Below are 22595 nucleotides of genomic sequence, written 5' to 3'. Positions count from 1 at the left end.
GCTGCAGGCAAGAGGTGTCAGGAACGGATTTTCCTTCCTCTATAGCTGTGGTACTCAGAGACTACTAGAAGCAAGAGTCTAGGCTAACTTCCAACTGAGCAAGTCTATGGAGAACACGAGTGTCAAAAACATAAAACAAAAGAATGCCAAACGTGCTGTGAACGTGCTCTCTCCAAGCCATTATATGCCTGATGCATTTCAGGGATGCTATACAACAGCCATGAAGCATCTCTGTGTGTGTGACTCCTCACAAACATGCAAAGACTGGATCCTTCCTGGAAGGACCAAGACGATTCCTGAGCCTTTCAATTGCTATCCAGTTTTAAGAGATCCATTCTGCAATGGAAGGTGGGGCTGTTGTACGCTCCCATGTAATCCCTTGTGCTGTCAAAACTCAAGGTTAGAAATGGTGCTGGTATAAACTAATTTTTTAATTATTATTTAATCTTACCTGAGAAGTCCCTTACAGCTCTCAACTGTGCTGGCTGTGAGTCTGTTCGGTAATCCAGATTACTGAAATAGTCCAACATTTAAAAGTAAACTTCTAGAGAGGGGTTATTTTCAACATAGAGCTCAAATATTTTTATTATCAGAAGTGTTTTCTGAATCTTCATTAACATACATTTTGATGGATTACACCAAGGAAACAGAGATTAGCAGAAACATTTTCATTATTGCAGCCATCATCATATTGGATGAAATTAAGAAAATGAAAGTATTAAGTTTTCAATACATAAGCCAGTCATTAAGTGTTAGAAGTTGCTTACCTTGCTAAAAGTTCATTCCTCATCTACGCGCTGTAGGTTTATTCTTTCCTGCGGGCCTCTGATACAGGTATTGGAACAAAAGCAGCGCTGGTGTAACATTATGGATTTCATACTGTTGGGAACTGATTACTGCGGCAAGAGCAACCCAGGTTTAGGAACTGCCCACACACAGTATTTGGGATATGCAGCAGAAGTCAAGAATTCATAAAATGCTTGCCAATAGCAAATAGCCCCAAGAAATATAACAGATCACAATTATCCCATTGAGACTGTCTTGTTTTGGATAAATCTTAGATACATGTTTATACTCATTAATGAGCATACTGCTGTTTCAGCATTGGGAACTCAATTTGCATACTTTCCCCAGTTCTATCATATAACGCGACGGAGCTATTCACAATACCATAAATTCTTCTCTAAGCCACTGCTTTGGGATTGCTCCTGTATGAGGCAATGGCTCCCTCTTCTCATGTTTGCTCGCTGTATTTCTATATATCTTCGCCTACAGAATAAGCTGCTTTCTATATTCCAGACAGTTGTTCTAAAACATTAAAGAAAATCTGCAGTCAGGTAGTGAGCCACACAAGCCGCAGTTTAACCTTGGCTGTAATCTTCAACAAGAAATGAATTATTTAAATGTTTAGCTGTATTATTTGACCTTAAAACAGTTCAGCTCCTTATCCCTTTTCCATAAGTGAAACATTTTCCTACCTGAAAAGAAAACGAAAGACACATTAGCACTTTGTTGCTGGCTGTATTCTTGTACAAGGTCAGTCTTTAACTTAAAAAACTGGCTTGGAGTCATTTTGTGTTTTGCTACGGACAAAAAGACCCCAGTTTTTTAATCTGGAAAAACCGTGCTTTCACTTTTCCCTCTGCAGGTTTCCTTTGAGCAGACCATTTTAAAATGTTTCAGAATAAATACTGCAACATCTTACATGCCAGAACTTTTTGTCAAGTCAGTCCCTGACATGCTCGGTTCATGTTATACACATCACATACAAACTGCGTCTGTTAAAGAGCGAGGCAGAAATGTTCAGTAACTAGTTTTGCACAGCAGCAACTGACAGTCTCCTGTACTGGTTCAGGGAGACAAGCAGGCAGTTTTCCTTTGGGATCTGTGTTTTGTCCTCAAGTACCAAACTGAATTAAAAATGTGGAACTGAAAGAGGCAAGTACCAGTGCAAAGATAAATATTACCTATGTAAGGAAGTATGTTTCAGTAATACTGCTCAGCTGAGGTGAAAGCTAATAAAACTACTACTTACAAGTTAGAGCAGGGATTTGGTCTCCTGTATTCAATTTATCTGCTGTTATAAAAAAGCACATTTCCCCACTGTTCAATCAAGACATACAGTTCATGCCAAAATGGTACCATCTGCTTACAACTGGATATCATCCACTTACATTTTTGTTACCCATCATTCTCACTTCCAAAAACTAAGCTTAATACAAAAAGAGGGAGAAGACCACCGCCTCTTTGCAGCTTATTTCATGCTCTGTGGTTTGGTTTCTGTTTCTCCCCCAGATACAAAGCCCCCTCTTGTCCCACTGCTGTTCCTTCACACACAAAAAGACAAAAAGCCAAACCAAAGGCGAAGATACAAAACCAAGGCAGTAGTTTGTATTTTTTTTACAGTTTCAAAAGGAACATTCGTTGATGGACTCAGTAGCATATGCACCTGGTGAAAGACAGCAGGAAGCATACCCACAACAAAAAGCATTCCAGTTGGGCAGCAAGGAAGGGGTTTGGTGCCCTTTAACAGGCACTGCAGAAAGGTGCTGTAGCCCTGAAGTATTAAACGGCAAGAAAGCATATGAAAGACAGAACTCACAGATAAAATGATGGAGGTAACAGCAGAGAGGGCCAGACTTGCAATCACTAGCACTGTTGTATAGACAGAGATGCAGTTGAAACAGGGGAGAAAAAAAACCCAATCTCTTCCGAGAAAGAGGCATCTGACCCCAGAATCACTTTACTCTGCTTGTGTCTCTCCACCTCAGGCTCCCACCTGAGAGCATGCAGTCAGCGTTTGAATTAGTAAAGCAGCTCATCAGAAAAATCTGTTTGCCAGAAACTGATGAGTAACAAAAAGAGCTTTGAAAAGGAACAAAAAAAAAAAAAAAAAAGAGAAGAGAAAAACAGAAATCACCAGCTAATTAATTCTGTGTTTCTTTTTACACTATTGAGCACAAAGCATTTCCTCAAACAGTAATCTGGAACTAAGAAAAAGGGGGTTTACCAAAATCTACTTTATTTCCCTCTCTGTAAATCCATTTGCAATGAATTTTTCCATTAAGAGGGGGAAAAAAAAAAACCAAAACAAAGGAGGAAAAAAGAGAAGGACCCCAAGGCTTACAATCTGACAGGCATTTCCCAGCCTGACCCCACAGCATTTCCCACAGAGGGCTACATGACCCCGTTCCGTAAGGCTTACCGATTTTAAAAGGCACAGAAAGTAGAGGAGCACCACCAAACAAAACGCCAGTGCAGTACAAAGCTTTGCAAGCTCTTAATTCGTTCTTCGGTTTTACTTCATCTTCCATGCAGTCGCTTCTTAAGTTTAGAACCAATCTGCCTGATGACTGCTTTCAGCGAGTTTAAATTTATTACATCTGTAAGTGTAGTGACGGCAGACAAAAAACAACTGGTAAACTACCATGGAGAGAAAAAACCCACATCATTTAACAGAATATCTGCAACCAAATATAAATCTCATCTGATTTGAAAAACGAACTGTATTTTCCAGCTAGTTTTTGCATTTCTTTTGTACCAACAGACAATGGTATATTTACATACCACATTTCAGAGGTTCATTGAAAAAAGCTACTAAAATTCCAGCTGATGCCAGCATCATTCTGACAGACAGTCACAGACTGTGTTTCAAAACCTGGATGCAGTATCAATGCAGCTTTCTGACGAGAAATCAAAACTTCAGACGCAGGCCATCTTTTAAATCATTTATTTCAGTAGGAAAGATTTTTGAAACCTGTACTTAAATTCATTTAAACTAGCTTATGCAAACACACAATTTTCACACGCACACACAGAATAAAGTATTAAAAAAGTTGAAGAAAAAGGCTAGAGGACAGCCAAATTGCACATCACTCAACGAGATCATGGTGCAATCCCTCTATCCCTAGAAAGCCTCACGCCAGCAGGGAATATTAAAAATGGCTTGTGTTTACTGCATGACAACTTTGATCCCCCCTTCCAGTGATGGTTGGTCCTCACAGGATTATTATAAAACACTGTCTACGATTTCCTGGTGCTTTTCACACTTCAGTACAGTAGTAATTGAATGGATATGCTCCTGTACCCGAGGAGCTAGAAGTGCCTGTAAACAAGGCACCCTAGAAACCTTTATTTCAACATTTAATCGATTTATACTGCTTTTCAGTTTCATCCGTGAACAGCTTTGGAATGGTAAGAAATACCTTCAGGAAACACGTGTGAAGGCCAGAACCTACCCAAATAAAGAGAAATAATATGCTAATCAAACACACAAAGGAAGCAGAATATTTACGATGCTTTTAGTCACTGGAGCAAGATCAGGTTAACAGCCACAACCTGCATTTCATTACATTTCATACACCTTTTTTTCTTAGCAACGTAACTTCAAAAGAAAACTTGTCAGCTCTGTTCTGCAACAGGCACGGCTAAACTAAGTAACTGGTCTTTCCCCCTCTGACCTAACTCTTCTATTGTCTTTCAAGATTCTTAAAAAGAGTAAGATGAATTTTCAACCTATCCTTCCCATTCTGACACCTGGATTTATAAGAACTACAGTAAAACCGCTATGTTTTTATAAGGATGTGTTCCAGGAAAACAGATGTTTAATTGCTGAAGAACAACACATTCCTTCTCTCATTTCCCCATGCGAAGCTTATAAAGTCTTGCTACTAAAACTATCTCTAGCAGTTGTTTCAGTGAAGGACAGTACTCTCTACAGTGTTGGCACGAGAAATACAATATACATAACTGAGCTTATGGGATATTAAGAAAGAATAAGATTTATCCAAGCCTTCTCTTTCCCCAAACAGTTTTTTTCCTGTAGCATTTTTTTTATGTTAACAAAAAGCTTGTAAGAAATAAATCTCCTAAGAATGTTCTCCAATGTTCAAATCAAAAAGGGAGAGAGGAAAGCAAGCTCCTTTCTAATAATGTGAGGTCTTAAGTTCATGTGGTCTAGACCACGACTTGGACTAACCTCTTCAATTTTTCTCTCCTACTAAATCCATTTAGAGACATACCAGAATAGAAATAAATTAATTTTGAAGAAGTCTGAGCTAGGTCTGATAAAAGCTGAGCAAGCCCAAGCTACCAAATACCTCTGCATTTTTCCTAAAAAGAGGCTATTCAAACAGAAAAAAGCCACAAACAACTAAAGCAACTCAAGCCACAACTATTTTACATTGACCAAAACAACCAACTGCCGCAGAAATGCAACGACTGCAAGGAACACTGCCCCTTGGTACATCAAGGACATGGTACACAGGTCTGCCACCGTGGTACTCTCAGCACTGAAATAAAGGAATTGGTCTTCAAGTTAATAATAAGGCACTGACAAAAGCCTCCTTAAATCCAAGCACTCACTCTCTCGATGCATTACAAATTAGAATGATGGTTTTAAAAATAGGATAACGGTCTACAGGCAAATTCAATGTCCACTCGTACAGATTCTTCTAATGACACCTGTCCCAAGCCAAATCACCTTATGCACAAGCCACTTTTAGAGAAAAAATGAAAGAAAAAGCACAATACTTAAGTAATAACAGAACTTTTAAAACTTGTCCTTGTAGGGAGAATGAGGAATTAACTGATGTGATTTAGTACCAGCCCTGGTGTCTTGATGCTTGCAACAGGCAGCATACTGCAGCCAGCCATGGAAAAGATTGGAACTAGTAATGCTGTTGAATTAGCATACCGAAAAAAAGGACAAAGAATGAAGAAAAATGCCACTGAAAGAGCCAGAAGCAGCAACATCCCACGATTTATCTTATCTTGATTTAGACAGGATTTGCCAGAGTTAACCAAGACCACAAAATCAATTTGCCTTCTATCAAAAGGGACCTCACCTCCTCCAGTGCCTTAGCAGCACAAAAACCTGCAATTACTTCTGCTGGAAAGCAAAGCATTTCCTTTTAACATTTGTTATGTCTGATGCCAAAAGAGGAAGACTTATTGTTGAAATTGTATAAACGCAAATACAGGAGGCTGATATTGCAAGCAAAATTAGATTAGATGCATTTACTTCTAGTGAGGAAAAAACAACTAATAGAATCCTGCTGGGTTTTTTATGCTTTCTTTTGTTCCCAAGATGTTTTCAAATATGCATGCTTCTAGAAACGCTTTTCTTGGTAGAAGTTCAAGTGCTCTGTAGTAGCGTTTTGAGGAGGAAAGTTAATCAACTGATTCCCCAAAAGAGACACCGACTCCTCGGGCAGCGGGCTAAAACATCTGCGTAACTAGGGGGCTGCTTAATGCAGCTGCAGAGCTGACAGTAAGGTCTGCCACTGCAGTATTCTCCTTTTCAGATCTTTCTTAAGTAGGATATGCTTTTCACAGTAATTTAAAAGAGCTAACTAACACAATTTAAAGCTGGGTGCTAAAGCTCATTCATTTAAGTATTTATGACCATTCATTTATTAGTATTTGTCATTTTAATACCTGTAACTTGCACCTAAATATTTAATGAATCATAATATCCTGAGTAATATCCCTCTAGCATGAAATGTCTGCAAAATGAAATACGTGTCTGGGATGAGCTGTGTTTACTCAAATTATCAGAATTTTTCAAAAATAAATCTCCTTACTTGCTTTCTGAGAACACTGGAAGGGAAGTCAGGTTTTGAAAAACCTAGCCAAAAGCAGGATGGAGTAAGTTAGAAAGATAAAAGTTAGCAGTAAGTATTCAATAATCAGTGCAATGTTACATATTTCTAATGCGCTGCACCAGTTCCATAAACCAGACATTCCCTGGTGTCCAGTCTTTCCCAAGACTGCTTGGCTAACAAAAAGGTTAGCAGGCAGCAGACGATTAACATTTGCATGTGAAGTCTTGCTAGGAAGATCTACTCGGAAAACTTTTTGCTCACACGCCTCCAAAACAGGGAACTGTAAAGGGGCATCTTTAGTTTCAATATCAAAACTTTAAGAAATGAAAGTGACAAACATAAGCTGAAGTATTTCAGCAATTATTAACAAGGTAAAGAATTCGAGCAATATATTAAAAATAAAAGTCAAAAGAGAAACTGCCAACTATCTGAAGTAGTCTGGATGACAGTCTTACCTGAAATACGAGAGCTTGTTGCTGTCCTTGTTTTCTCAGCACTGGTTTTAATTATTTCAGTCTTTTTTTTTGTTTGGTTTTTTTTTGCATTTTTTTGAAAGAGCATTACTATGTTCTTTACAGTGTATTTGACTTGTCAGAGTCTTTCCAAGGTTAGCTGAGGCAGCTTTCCCTCGGGGAACAAATCCACCACCTCTTCCTGAGCACCAATTATCTCAAAATATGTAACATTTCAGTCTTTCTGTGTTGCCTTGTAGGACTAGGTGGCTAAATAGGAGATCAACAACAGGAAAGTAGGGAACTACTCATTGTAACAAGTGCCAATAATGTTTTCCACATTGTCATTACTCACTCCAGTTACACTGGCTACACATTTTAAGAAACTCCTCCCACAACACTCAATTTCTCCCACGAAAAACAGCATATCTGTGGGCAGAAAAACAGCATATCTGTGGGTAGAAAAACAAGGAAAAGTGGAGGCTGAAGAACAATGAAAGCTGGTAAGAGCAACAATTCACTAGATGATTTGTGAGCTGTTTCCCTCACCATCTTCCTACCATAAAAACCTAACTCAAAACAGCTGGAAAAATAAAAAAAATAATAAAAAAATATAAATGACACCTTGTGACCTGGCTCTGTCTTTAGCAAAGCTGGGTGATGTCAGGCTGTGGCTCCCAGGTGCACGTTTCCTTTCACTAACAGAAGAACAAATACAGTTACACTGCAATGAACCTATAATAGCTTATTTAAAAATTCAAAATCCACAGGCTATTATCCACAACGCTTAAAAAAGTACACACACTGTTAAAAAAACACTTAGTCATTGAGAAGAAACACACGTTAAGTCATTTCTAACATAAAAAAACCCAAAACTAAAGTTGTGCAAAGTCTACTCCAGTAACACCGCTGGCTATGAAGATGTTGCCTTTGCTACACACCCAACATGGGTAAACTTGGGAGATACGTGAATTGCAGAGGGATCCAGCACCAGTAACCCCTTCCCAAAATACATGACTTCAGGATCAGAACAGACTATTCATTCCCCATCAAAACAACAACAAAGAAAAATTGCAAAGGGACACAAATTCCCACGGTGCTTGTGGTGCAGTTCTGACAGAAGCATCCTTCTACTGTTTTCTTTCTACCAAGTGCCAATTTGCAAGAACAATTCTTGGAAACATAAACCAGCCTATTACCCTTTACATCACCAAGAAGTGGTTGGGGGTTTTGTGTTTTGGTTTTTTACTGTGAGATTGGATTATTCTTCTTTTTTTGCCCCCCAGTCATCAGAAATCAATCGTTTCCATTAAGAGATTAATTTGACTCTGGAAAACAACCAAAACGTGAATTTATAGGCTTCTACTTCGGTGCAATAAACAAACTGTACATTTTCAAACTAATAACTGCTAGTAGAAACCTTTATTAGATAGTCAGAGAACTCTGCCACAGACTGGTAGGTAGCTTGTTCGTTTTTTAAAAAAGGAGTATTCATGGTGGAATCTGCAAGCGTATTTACGGCCACTAAACCACAATGTCATGGAACAGTTACTACTTTTTCACAGACTTCAAAGTTTTGATATCGGAGTCATATTTTGGACAATGTTTCCTTGCTTTACAAAGATAATATTTTTGAAGATTAAAGAAAGACTAATCAACCAGGAAACTATATCTAGGTGACGTCAAAGAAATCCAAATAAAGCAAGAATCAAAGTCTTAAGCATAAAACACGCACAGAAAGCATGGCTCCCTTTTTACAACCATAATGTTTTTCTCTGTGAGTAACTTCAGTGACCAAGAATTACTCCTGTCAAGGATGGAATTTTGGTAGTCCCACACCTTTTCTCTCCTTAGGTTATCCTACTTATCTTACCTTCTAATGAATTAATTATTTGTCTGAAGATCAAAAGAGCTTCTGTACGTAAGGTCTGCTTTAGGCCGTGTTATCAATACCACACAACGTCAACTATTTTGACCAAGACAGATACTAAAATCAATTATTGCCAAATAAGAACATGAAAGCTTGAAATTGTGCCTCTATCTTTTTAAATGCAGATCTTCAGTGATAATACGAAACACCATACACTGTCAGTGGTCCCTAACTGATAATTAACAGATACCCAGAGAAGTAAAACATCTCCGTGAGCTATACCCCCGTGTTGGGTTTTCTGCCTTCGTACGCAGGAGAATAACACGTGTAGAATCACATGGGAAGAAAACACTCAGTTCTGACCCGACAGTGCTTTCAGTTTTCTCTTCCACACACAGCCCCTGACCACCCAAACCCATGTGAACTATGTTTTTTAACCAGGAATTAGGTAACAACATACCAAAAAAATTTTTGGCGTCTAAGTGCTCAGCCTTTGTGCCACTCACAGGGAATACGGCTCCCATACAGTACTAAGGTTTGCAAGCTTACTGCTATTTTAAACTTGCAGTTGTTAACATTTCTTATACTTGTAGATCTGAGAGAAATAACATTGCTCCAGGCTAAGTGTGCCTGGGATAAGCTTCCATCAAGAATTCCTGGTATAGTATAGTCTAAACAACATCTTTCAAACGCGTAGTACCTCTTTTACCCGGTCCATACATAGCTTTTATACAACTCTCAAATACCAGGTTCACTTGTTTTCTTAAGAATGCCTAAAAAGGTGAGTTATATTCAAAATTAGTATAAAGTTAAAAGAAACTCAAACTAGCTACAATCTATTTTACTCAAGCACAGCACCGCCAGAAGTTTCACACACACTGTTTGGTGTTTCATGTTGTTTTTCCTTTCATTCTTTAAGGCAGTGGTTTCCACAGGTCAGTTCAGAGAATATAACGAAGCATGGTCCATGGCAATTCATGTTGCAACTCCATTTTTAATTTGGGGGACTCTGCTCCCCAATCATTAGTGGTTTTGTTCAGGGCTCCAGAGTTCAGAGATCGAGTTGATGGGCTCTGTTCTGGCACAGAATACAGCTGGCACATTTTTCATCAGGACCTCGTTCTCAGTTATGAGATGGTTCTTTTTTTGTTTTGAATTAGCCTATTATTCAAATGTCATCAAGTTGGCAGGAACCTGAAAACAAAAATATAAACGATAACAGATTTTACTGCAGGTAGTAGCTACTTACACTCCACTGTTTCACAGACTAGCCACCTGTTTAAACGCACATCGTTTAACTCATTCTGTTTCAAAAAACAGGGAGGAGGATTGCAACTAGTGTTCAACAAATAAACTTAAGAGCTGTAGAATCTGCTATCGTTTCTGTAGAAGACGCAGGTATAACCAAAATATTAAGCTGCTGGATCTCATTAATTCTGATGAGATTTACGTTGTCAGCAAAACAACCTTAACATGATAAGTCTCAGCACCAAACTACACAAGCAGAAGCTTCTCACTTCAGTCCCAGCTAGAGAATTCTTGACACACAGGTCAGTGATTGATGTAGGCCCTCTAGTATTTTTAAGACTAATTTAAAAAAAATGAGGCATAAACACTTGCCTGGGCTTTTCCCATAGGAAACCTGAATGCCTGCTGCAGACGTCACTCCCTTTTATGAAGATTAAAGCTAATTTGCATTACATTAGTTTATACCCCCATTTTCTCCCCATCAGGAATTTGCCTGACAACAACATCTCTTGTTCACTCAGATTATTAAAGAGCCCCCACATTCCTGATGACTGTCAATAAATGCCCAGTTTGGACAGACTGGAAACAAGCATTTCTTGCTTTGCATTTACCAGCTGCTTGTAGAAGCAAGAATAATGAACTGGGCTAAAGTTCCACCATTACAATTAACAACAGTATCTATTATAATACTTCCGAATATTATTGACACCTACCGAATATTCTATTGAAAATACATTTAAACATCCAGTCTTTCTTAGGCAGTCATACTGTTAACAAACAAGATCTTCCATTTTGAACAGTACCATAAGGCATCTCTCTACTGAAAGCACTGTTCAGGAGTCAAATCACAATCAAAAGAAAAATTTTAGAGGATTTTCTTGTAACTCATTTGGTAAACCAACCTTTGTAACCCAACGTTTGCGTAAAGCACTGCTTCCTCTATGGCAGCAGCTATGCTGCAAGAACCCATATAGTACGACTACGCAACATGCCAGGAAACAGAAAATATGCAACAAATTATGGTAGCAGGGTTTTGGCCTTTCAGTGGTAGGTTTTTTTTCATTAATGCTCCCCTCCTTTTTTTCTTTTAAAGTCTCCTACACGTATCTTCACTTTGCTGTCACATTTTCCACAGAAGGCCCTGCCAAGCTCCTTATGCCTGCTGCTTTTGCACAAGCAAGGGGCTGAACGCTTTAAACAAGTTTGCATTAAATAGTATTGTTAAGCATAATTGAATAAAAGCTGTCCTCAGAGGGCAGTTTACAGGCTTGCCTGGAAGTCACCACTTTCTTGCAAACTCTTCGCTGCTATTCCCACATTCTCCAGCCAGGAACACAAATTTCGTCTCTTTTGCACTGTCTCAAACCCTTTCAAGGGAGCTTCTGCAACCCTCCTTACTCCTTAGATTTCTCTCAGAAGCAGAACAGAACAAGAAAGCACAGAAGGATCTGGAAACGTCCTTGTGTTCCCCCTTGAAATTCAGCAGTACTTTTGCTCTGGGAACACCACAAACAAGTGTGCAAAGCAAAAGGGAGAGTTCAGGAAGACAAAGTGGTTAATTAAACAAGATTTTACTGATGAAAAAGGTCAGTAAGAATTTATATGGGAACAGAATTTAACAGGGGTTGGAGTAGTCTTACCTTCCTTTTTGGGTCATGGAAAATTCTACTTCTGCTTTCAAAGTCTGCCAAGTGTTACCCAGGACTAAAATATTTTGTTATACATTTTAGAAATAGGTACTAACAACAGAAAACATGCATGCCCAAGACCTGACAAAATGGCACTGTGGGAGTTATCTGGAATCGATGCTGAATGCTACAGTTTACAGCTTTTTATGTAACTGTACAATAGCCTTTTGAAAATGGAGAATGACAAAGATACTGCCGCTTGGACAGATCTTCTAGAGCATTCCTTCCATTTCCCCAATTGCTTTGAATTGGCCCCAAATTAGCCCCAAATCTTTGTTCGTTACCACAGAAGCTCTGAGGACTTGTTTGCAAAGGAACAAACAGAAAAGCTAAGGCAAATCAATAAGCATGTGAAATTGATGTGCCTTCAGAGAAAGCCATCAGTTACAGCTCAGTTGTCTTGAAGATCTATCAGTTCTGAGCTCTTAACAGCTCATACGCCTTTTCAACATTTTGTTCTCACCTGTTGTCTGTTGCTTTGGCAGGCAGCACTCAGGTGTTTAAACCACAGTGTTGCATTCATTCTGTTTCCAGCTTGAAATTTATATGAATTTCCTAAGTGAGAAGGGTAGAGAAAAAACTGATAAATCCCCATCAAAAATACTATACACTTAAATCCTACCCATATTCAAATAACACTAAATCAAAACATTATGAAAATGTTTAATAGCAGAAGGTTCATGTAACTTTACACTTTGGCATAGGTGCAACTTAATTATTTGACCTAGTGTGAGAGAAGTTTCAGCTTGCCTGTCTTCCTTTCCAGCATTCTAGATTTCAGCTGACACCAGCATCAACCAGGGAAAAACAAAGTATTTGTCAGGACCATACAACAACTTTTTTGTTCGTTGCTATTACTGCGATTTGTTTATAAGATCGTTTCATAATTTTTAATGAAGTGCAAGATAGCACTGAAATGCACTCTAAAAAAGCTACATTTGAAAATATTTGAAAGTTGTTCCTAAACATATTGATACATTTCAGACTAGTATTGTCAGCGTTTGGTGTTATACCAGCGCTTGCTTGGGTTCAGAAAGGCCAAGTATTACAAAAGCATTTCAGGCTGATTTTGCTGAGTTTAAGCTAACAAGCATTCATAATGTACACCACATATCGGTGGTGCTACAATAGATGCTTGGAAATAAAACGTACTAAGACTCGAAAAAGACAAAGTAATAAATAACATTAAGCTCCTTTATCAGAACTTCTAATGATGCTTTTTCTGCATAGTTTGAAGTGCTATGGAAAAGTAACAATTCCTTCACAGTGTCATCTGAAACCAGGGCGCTATGTTGGAGTAACAGAAGTCAAGGCTTCTCTGCAAAACAGTCAAGAGCTCTTAGGGTTTGGGTTTTTTCCCCCGGTAACATTTGAACACGTGGTTTGGGTTTTTTTGGAGAGGAGAGAGGACTGGTCAAGCACCTAATATTACCTGACTATTGAAATTTTTTTATGTATTGTTACTTACATTTTCACATACGTGAAATGTATAGCCTCTGATGGGCTAAATATAGTTTAAAAGAATGCAGATGAACACTTCCAATAAAAATCAGAACTGGAGTTGTTGAAGTTTGGAGAGTTCTAAAAACTTAGTGAAGATTCTCCACAGACAATTGTTCCCATAGCATTCAAAAGGCAAACATGACATGTTAAAGAGCAACTGAGTAAGTGACAAGTAACAACATCCTTCCAATTTCATGACAAGTAACAACATCCTTCCAATTTCATTTAGTTGCTTATGAATACCTCAGCAAAGCAAATGTTTATTCTGGGAATCACCGCACTCATGGTGCTAGCATTGCTTACCCTTCTCAGAATCAGTCAGTAAGAAGAGATCCGGATGCTCAGGGTCATCTGCCATCATCACCATCCAGCCCACCACTGACACATTCTTACTCGGTGTGGATTTGAACTGAAAATACAAGCAGAGATGTAAACCAACACAGAACAAGAAGCTTCGGCCAGACTGACAGCACTACGCAGAACAAGTCATCAAAAGGGCAGTTCTCAGTGACACTGTCAAAGGCACAGAATAGCTTCAAAGGAAGCATGGCACTTCATAAGGCTAAGAAAGTTTATGAATTTTATACGGAATTAGTGCAAGCAGAACTTACCATAATGAATGATATTCAAAACAAATTAAAAGGAATATCACAATCCCCCCAAACATGTCAACAGACACCTAAACTGCACTGTATGAATACAAGAGCATTTCTCACCACATTATTGCACACTTGTATGCATAATATAGTTCAAAAACAGTGCATTAACAAATGGCAAAGCTAATCCCTCCACTGTTAACACAGAAGAACCGAACTTGTCTGTGCCACAATTTTCAAAGTTAACATGCATTAATTATTATAATAGTCTGCAATTACACCTAACATTAATCCTTTGGACAAGATAACACAACTATGTCATTAAATATTATGACCTGACAAATGAAATTGATCAAACAAGGGCATTGATTCAATAAACAAGTGCACAGAACTAAGTGCTCATTTATCAACGAGATGTTCAAAATCTGAGAGAGCTGGGGTTGCTCGGCCTGGGGAAGGGAAGGCTCCGGGGAGACCTTCCAGCAGCACCAGTGCCTGGTGGGGCAGCTGGGGACGGGCTTTTACACGGGCACGGAGTGATGGGACATGGGGAATGGTTTCAAACTGAAAGAGGGGAGATGAAGATTAGGTACTAGTAAGAAGTTCTTTACTGGGAGGTGGTGGGACACTGGCAGAGGTTGCCCAGAGCTGCTGTGGGTGCCCCATCCCTGGAAGTACTCCAGGCCAGGCTGGACAGGGCTTGGATCAGCCTGGTCTGGTGGGAGGTGTCCCTGGGGGCTGGAACCAGGGGACCTTTAAGGTCCCTTCCAACCCAAACCCTTCTGTGATTCTATGAAAACACTGGGGTTTTCCTGTTCAAGGTGTTCCTCACACATTTACACATAACTCGGGCCTCTTCTAGGAACAATACCTGTCTCTTCTACACTAGCCCCTCTCCTGACAGCTCCTTGATCCCCATTCTCCTTTTCTTTTACCTGGTCATTATTATTTTCTACTTCTCAGGCTACTCCTCCCAGTTCCAGGCTACTCGTGCACCAAATGCAACTCATTTCCAAACCACAAGCTTCCTTCTCCCTGGTCTCCTTGCTTATCTGTTAGTAGACTCTCACAATTCACCTCCCGTTACTTGCTCAGGCAGCACCATTCACTCTCCAACACCCAATTCATTCAGTTTCTCTCAAGTCTTCAGTTGCCAGATCTCTTCTTCCTGCTTTCATGGGTCCGACACAGACTTTTTTTGTCAATCCTAGCACTCTTACAGTCTGCAGTGCTTTACCTCACTCCTCTGCTCAGAAGGTCCAACTCTGCTATATGCTGGTTCTTACCAGATGTGTCTTCCTCCTGTCTTGTGAAATCCCTATTCTAAACTCTTAATTAGCACAGTAATTTTGACCTCTCTTTCATTACATTATTAGAAACAATAAAGCTAAAACAACCTTGAGATGTTTTAAGTCATTAAAATGGATTTATAGTTCTAGAATACTTTTATTCTTCATACTAAGCCACATAGCAGATTTACAACATTAAACATTAAATGTTTCATTTTACAAATACTGCTTTACCACTACAAATCTAGAACTCTGGTTCAGCAAAAGGAAGTGTTACTGTCAATATGTCTGAGAATATCACAAGCAAAGTAAGAGTTTGTAAGAATATTCCCTATATGGGAATATAATTATAGATAAAATTCCACTTTTGCAAGTCTAATGTAGGTGATTCTAATCTATGCCATAGACCTTGAACGTCCAGATAAGTTTATCTGTCTGGGACTTGTGCAACAGGCTGCATTTTAAACTTCAGCTTAAAGTACATTAGAACTTTAAATGAACAAATGCTAGACCAATATTAGAAACAAAAAGTATTTTAACCAAGGTCAAGGTAATTTAAGTCTAGTCTCTATCTTACCAACTTTTGAATGCATCATCTGTGTGCTGCCCTCTTTATATCACTATAGTTACACTTGTAGGAACCATGCCATCACAAGTTCCTACCAGTAACATTCAGCTCACGTTTGTGTAATGTCAGTGGAAATATAAAAGCTTGGAAACTCTGAAGGAACGCTTGCACAGATAGCTTAGGCGTAAAAGTGATGATGGCTGTTCTTAGGAAAGACCTGCGTACCAAACATCAAAATGGATGCCCTTTTCCTGAGATACTATGGATAAAGCCATGGGCAAAAGACCATTCCTCATAAACCTCATAAAACTACACATGCTAAAGTTCAGTAACTCTACTGCCTTTGGGAGATGGACAGATTTGGTAACATAAGTAGTGAATGATAAAGCTCTATACGTCAGCATTTCATTACACTGAGGGGGCTGGACAACGTAACTTCCAAACAGAAATGAAAATTTCTTTGAATATTCCAGTCAGTATTGAAAAATGTTAAAATAATTTTATCTGAAAGAAGGAATAAAGACAGGGAAAGGAAATAAAGTAAGGATATAGCTCATGAGTTCTTAAAAAAAAAAAGTAAAACATATATATTCAGGACTTGTTATGGACCCACTGAAGACATTGCCTCAAAAAATAAGATTGACAACTTACACTTAAAAGGTACCTGCAAAATGCAAATTTCCAAGTAGTCCCACAATGTATTAATAGGTCATCTTCATAGAGGTGGAAATTTGAGTCACAAAGCAGTTTTAAGAAGTTACAGATCAACAATGTTACCTCTCGAACTGCACTAATTTCCAGAGTTTCATGAAAACGGCACACTTGCACTTTCCTGTCTTAGTTATATATCATAACAGTAGGTACCCAGTGCGTGAAATTACCAGGCAATCCAAACTCCTAGATTTCACTTGTTTTTTCCTTCTATTCAAAACAATTAGTTAATCATTGTACTTCTCCAAAAAGTAAAAGAGCTCCACCACAAAAGGAAAATGTTTCCTGCCGGCATCAATCCATCATCACTTGAAACACATGTCAGTTTTCCATCCCTGTGCATGGCTGGATTTGTATTCCATGTTTACACAGTCCCCCAAGGCAGTTCATTCTCCACTGATGCATAGAGCCTTGCTAACAGCAAGTCTGCTTTGTTAACATGAAGGGAATGAAAGCTTCATTGTAATTTAATGTTCCTGGTTCCTCTTTGCCTTTTTTTTTTTATATATACAGACCACTGGAATGATAGTTACTACACAGCTCTGGTGCTACGCTTCACATAACTAATTATGTTGTTGTTCCGAGTTCAAAGGCATTTGTACATAAACCTTTGAATCAAAAACTCCGAATTAATCTGTGAACAGACTTTTCACTCCAATCTTTTGGCACTTACAAATCTCCTGCTCATCACCTCTTGTTGAGATTTCATAGCCTTCTAATAGTCAATTATTTTCTCTGGCTGAACACACTTGCTAGAATGACCGCATTCTTTATCAGGGTAATTCAGTGGAAGTGCTTGAGCAACAACTACCAAGTTTACTAGGGTGCCAATAAATGGGTTGAATTTTGAACATAACATGCAGTGAAAGGCTTGGAATGAAGATGGGTTCACGTTCGAGCATGAAGCCTCAAAAAGTCTCTGTTGCTTTTCCAAGGACCTACAAACAGGGAAAAAATCTCTGCATGCTATGTTGTCACAGAAATCGGCAAGACTCTTCCAGCCTGATCGCTATAAAGTGGTTTTTTGGGTGTATGCACGTTTTTCAGGGTGAATGCTTTCTTTAAGACTGATTTTAAGTTGGCTGGTTTTACTAATTGCCTTTTCTAAAGGCGCACAAGTGCTATAGTGCTATCATAGGAGCATGTTTGTGGGCACCATTTCAGCATACAAGATAAAACACCTTAAGCATTCTACACACATTCCTCCTAGATTCTCCTGCTTCACATCTCTGGGCTCTGAAGTTCACATTCTCTTTATAAACAATCTTCCATTACTGTAGTAGTAACTGAAACCTGTTCACTACTTAAAACACAAAACTCATTATATTTAGTAGTCTTTCTGAGTAGATGCAGCACAATAAAGTTTGTCACACCCACCTAGATATAACATCCTCTTCGTTTTGACTAGATTCATATCTAGAATACATACTATACTGGATGCACTCCTTTGTCTTTGCTCACGGGCATGAGAAGAGCAGCTGGCTTGCCCGTGTCTAAAAGGGAGGGGGGGGATTTCTTGCCCTTTTTGCTGGATTACACTGGGATTTTAATGAGGTAATTTTCCAAAGAGATTGGCTATTATAAGCCTGGAAGAGCTTTGAGTGTCAGCGCACTCCAAGTCCTCAGTCTCAGCTGCCTGAAGCAACAGCAGCAGCAGCAGCAGCATGGTCAAAAGCATGCCTGTAATCAAGACACATTTACCACAACAGCCCCAGCCAGGAAACTTTACATAGCAGACTGACTTTTTCATTGCCGGTGTTCCTTTCCATGTCACAGAGGTCTTGAGAAAGGAAGCTAAAAAGACAGATGTTCAGATGGACCCAGAAGATGCTTGGAATATTCTACCTAGTAAATCTCAAATGTATCAACTTTTGAAAAAGAAACCTGCTTCAAATAGACCACATCATGCTTTTTATGCATTTAATCTGGACAGTAATAAAACAAATCCTAGATCTAACCTCAAGTCTCTTTACTTTGCAGAACTGACCCCTTAGGTATATCACTGGACAGTATTGGTAAAGTGAACATATAGCCATGCACTAGCTGTCTACGGATGGTTGACTATCCAAACCCACAGTTTATTCTCTCTTAACTTTTTTTCTGAAAATGCAACCAAATGTGAATTGAAGCATGACACTTGACAAGTCATCTTCACGGATCCCAGAACAAAAGCTGAGGCTTTGTACAATAACCCTGTAGTGAAACGGATGGAAATCTACGCCATCAAGGCTCAGTGCCAGGTTCTGCACTTGGGTCACAACAACCCCAAGCAACCCTGCAGGCTTGGAGCAGTGACTGGAAAGCTGCCTGGCTGATAAGGACCTGGGGGGTGCTGGGCGACCACCGGCCGAACGTGAGCCAGCAGTGTGCCCAGGTGGCCAAGAAGGCCAACAGCTTCCTGGCTTGTACCAGAAACAGCGTGGCCAGCAGGAGCGGGGCTGTGACCGGCCCCCGCACTCGGCACTGGGGAGGCGGCACCTCGAACCCTGGGGTCAGTGTCGGGCCCCTCACGACAAGAGGGACATTGAGGGGCTGGAGCGTGTCCAGAGCCGGGCAGGGGCTGGGGAAGGGGCCGGGGCACCAGGCTGGGGGAGCTGGGGGGGTCCAGCCTGGAGAGGAGGGGGCTCAGGGGGGACCTTATCGCTCCCTACAGCTGCCTGGCAGGAGGGTGCAGCCAGGTGGGGGTCGGTCTCTTCTCCCATTTAACGAGTACCAGGACAACAGAAAACAGCCTCAAGCTGTGCCAGGGGAGGTTTAGATGGGGTATTGGGAAAAATGTCTTCACTGAAAGGGTGGTCAGGCACTGGAACAGGCTGCCCAGGGAGGTGGCAGAGTCACCACCTCTGGAGATATTTAAAAGATGTGCAGATGTGGCACTTGGGGACATGGGTTAGTGGTAGGCTTGGCAGTCCTGGGTTGACAATTGGACTTGATCATCTTAAAGGTCTTTTCCAACCAAAACAATTCTATGATCCTAAAATAGCTAGGCTAAAAGCACAACACAGGTAGGCTAGTTGAACAAAGTTATAACCAACTACTATTAGGCCGTTTAATAAACCGGAGGCTCTCCCCCTAATCCCCCAACCTCAGTCTTCCGCAGCAGTTACCAGTTTATTTTCCACTTGAATTTCAGTATAAAGATTAAAACTCTGTCCAGAAGAATGAATGTATCCACTGTGAACTACCTGTTTAAATAAAAGATAATCCAAACTATAGCTAAGGGGTATTTGCGTTATTTTAACTGTGACTGCACCTGGGAAACCAAATCAGAGACCTGAGCTTTGTAACATGCTTTACATCCAGAAACAGAACAAAATACGTTTGTTGCCCTCAAAAGCTAAAAGCAAGACACCAGCTGTGTACAGCCAAACCCAAGGTTGCACTGCATAGTTCAGTCCAATTTCAGAGAGTTAACTTAAAAGAAATAAACCTGCTCCAACAGTCATTGCTTTTTACTACTGGTCCGCCACCTCCCCTTCCTGGGAACTTCATTGCTCAAATTCTGCTCAGAATTTGCAAGCCATAAGGCTGACAGGCTTCTGATGGGTAATGCTGCCAGCATTATGGACTCGAATGTCTCCTAGCCTCTATCTGCAAACTTTGTTATTGGTCTGCTGGCACATCCGTGGACAAATAAACACAAGAACATAAGGATGCGAGACAGATTATAGCTTTGTAGGCACTAGTCTCTGTTCACTAGTAGCTTAGTTATTGTAGGTATCTCAACACATCGGTGACTTGGAGAATTTTAAGTCATTTCAATATGTTCAGAAAAGAATTTCTGAAAGAGCATTCTAAATGGATATGACTGCATTGCAAGATAAAAGTGAAGGCTTTTGCAGAAACAGAGACTCAAGAGGATCAGACACCAGACTTGAATGTTTACATTTGTTACTTTTTTACTTCATTTACTTTCCCTAAAGAAAGGGCAAGACTATTTAAATGATTAAAACTGTTATTCTGAAGGAAACATATAAGCAAGTGGATCACATAAGAATTGCATATATTTAATTTCAAAGAATAAAATTACCAGCTATGCAATTCTTCCAAGTTCTCTAAACCTGTAGGCTATTTAGATTGTTTTGAAATATTTATATACAATATTGAAAAAGCTTCTGATTGAATAGGTACAAGTATGGTAAAGTCCTCCATCATTCAGTACTTTGACTGACAGCAGAAAGAGGGACTTACAAATGCATATTCTACTCTTAAAAGAAAACAAAATGCAATTTTGGCATAAAGCCTAAAAGCATCACATCACTAACAGGAGCACAAAGTCTGACATTACAAAAAAATTCTTTCCCATTTCTGAACATTTCCAGAAAAAACGAAAAAATAACCATTAGTGACATAAGGGTAGCACAACTTCTCTCTTGGTTCTTTCTTTTTCCTTTGCTTTAATACTTGCATTTCTGCCTGTAATAGTTTATACGTCTGCTCTTTCCAGCTACCTTTACTTCTATTGGAACAGACTCCTTCTGTAAGGGCTTCACTGACAGGGGAGGCAAATACATCCAGACACATACACTTCGCTAAAGACACCAGGACACAGATGCCTGGCTAACAGGCCTTTGGTCTGGGCTAGTATTGTCTTAACTGGCAAGCCAAACTACGTGAGATCAGTTTCAGTTTCACCTAAGCAATCAAAGCTAGTAGGGGTGAGGTAGAGGGATGATGACAAAAAAAAATATGCAAATATTTCTACAAGCAATTAGCTATTATTAAAGTACTTTGAGTATTAGAATACCATTTCCTAATGAGCTACTTTCAATGAAAGTGGAAAATACACCATTTTTTGCAGATTAAGACAATATTACACGCAAACTTCTCACACAGAAAGTTCAAATATCCGGGAGTCTATTAATCAGAAATCTTAAGCTTCAAGCCTCTACCCTCAGAACATATTAGGACAAGAAAACACTATTTTGTACCAGAAAGAAATAAAGATAGTCCCCTTACAAAAATTCTAGAAGCACATCTCGGTTCGTAAAATTACATAAGCTTTGCTTTATGCAAAAGAAATGTTTTTCAGTGACAGTTGTCATAAATTAAAGTGAAACGCTGGCCAATGCAACTATAAGTAACAGTTCTGAGTAGGGAATGCACTCACATAAAGATCCAAGTACCTCAAATTTTAGCCGGTTTCTGAACAGAATTTCTGGCAGCATCCTTTTCCATTATAATTAACCAGTGAAAACAGGAACTACACACCTCATAACATCCCTGGAACACCTACAGAAAATCCTTTTACTACTTCCTCACATAAGCAAAGTATTTTTAGCTTCTTTCAAATAAAGCTGTGGCACAAGGAAAGCCAGCATCATATGATACGTTAGCTTTCTGCTTAACATACGAAGTGTTCCGTACTCTGGTGTAGTTAAGGGATTACATGATTTAACAGAAAAAGACAGTAGTCTAATTTTACCACATATGTGGAATCAGTACACGTTTAATGTCATATGTAGTGACTTCTCAGTCTTTCCACATCAATACTTGTTTGGATTTTAAGTAGCCACCAACTGTTGCAAGACTCAGAGATCATCAAAAGCTACGATTTCTACCTTAGAAAAGCAGATGGACCCAAGACATAGTTCCCTTCCTTACAAGGCCAACCAACGCAACGAGATGCATGGCATATGCACAGCAGATATTCTTGGGGTAGCACATAAACGTGCACAATATTTCCGTTAGGGCATATCCATATGAGGTGAGTGACTGACTGGAAGACAGAACAGCGCTGAATCGAAATCATACAAGTCCTGAACCACACAGTGTTTACATCAGGGAATCACATTTTAATTTTGGCAGATGATACTAGAATATGCCTGGTTTACATACATGTTTTCTCTCCGTAGCCTTCAAAGATTTTGCAGCGTAGTAAAACAGTTGGGTTCCACACAGTGCTACCCAGTATTTCGTCCAAGATGCTACCTAGAGAGAAAAGAGAAAAAAACCGAGAAGCGCAACAGATAGGTGAAATGTTCTGTAATACTGAGCTATAAAATAGCAAGCATCACTCTGCAAAAACGTGACAGCACTAACTGTCAGCTAAACAATCAGCCATG

At 39.5% G+C, this 22595-nt stretch overlaps 1 protein-coding gene across 7 annotated transcripts in view; it reads right to left on the bottom strand.

Annotated features, from left to right (window-relative positions):
- Window positions 1-3714: 3714 nt before the first annotated feature.
- RALGPS2 (Ral GEF with PH domain and SH3 binding motif 2) overlaps window positions 3715-22595 on the bottom strand; it is a 135872-nt gene continuing 116991 nt past the window's right edge. For all 7 annotated transcript variants that reach the window (XM_040609964.1, XM_040609961.1, XM_040609960.1 and 4 more), the window contains 4 exons: window positions 22369-22461; window positions 13670-13775; window positions 12327-12418; window positions 3715-10121 (listed from right to left, as the gene is read on the bottom strand). In XM_040609964.1, coding sequence (XP_040465898.1) covers window positions 10092-10121; window positions 12327-12418; window positions 13670-13775; window positions 22369-22461 — 321 coding nt within the window. In that variant the 3' untranslated portion in view covers window positions 3715-10091. The remainder of the gene's footprint in view (window positions 10122-12326; window positions 12419-13669; window positions 13776-22368; window positions 22462-22595) is intronic.

Source organism: Falco naumanni, chromosome 11 (genome assembly GCF_017639655.2).
Source record: "Falco naumanni isolate bFalNau1 chromosome 11, bFalNau1.pat, whole genome shotgun sequence".
Classification (NCBI taxonomy): Eukaryota; Metazoa; Chordata; class Aves; order Falconiformes; family Falconidae; genus Falco; species Falco naumanni.
The sequence above is the reverse complement of the archived record's forward strand: the minus strand, read 5'-3'. Positions and strand labels throughout refer to the sequence as shown.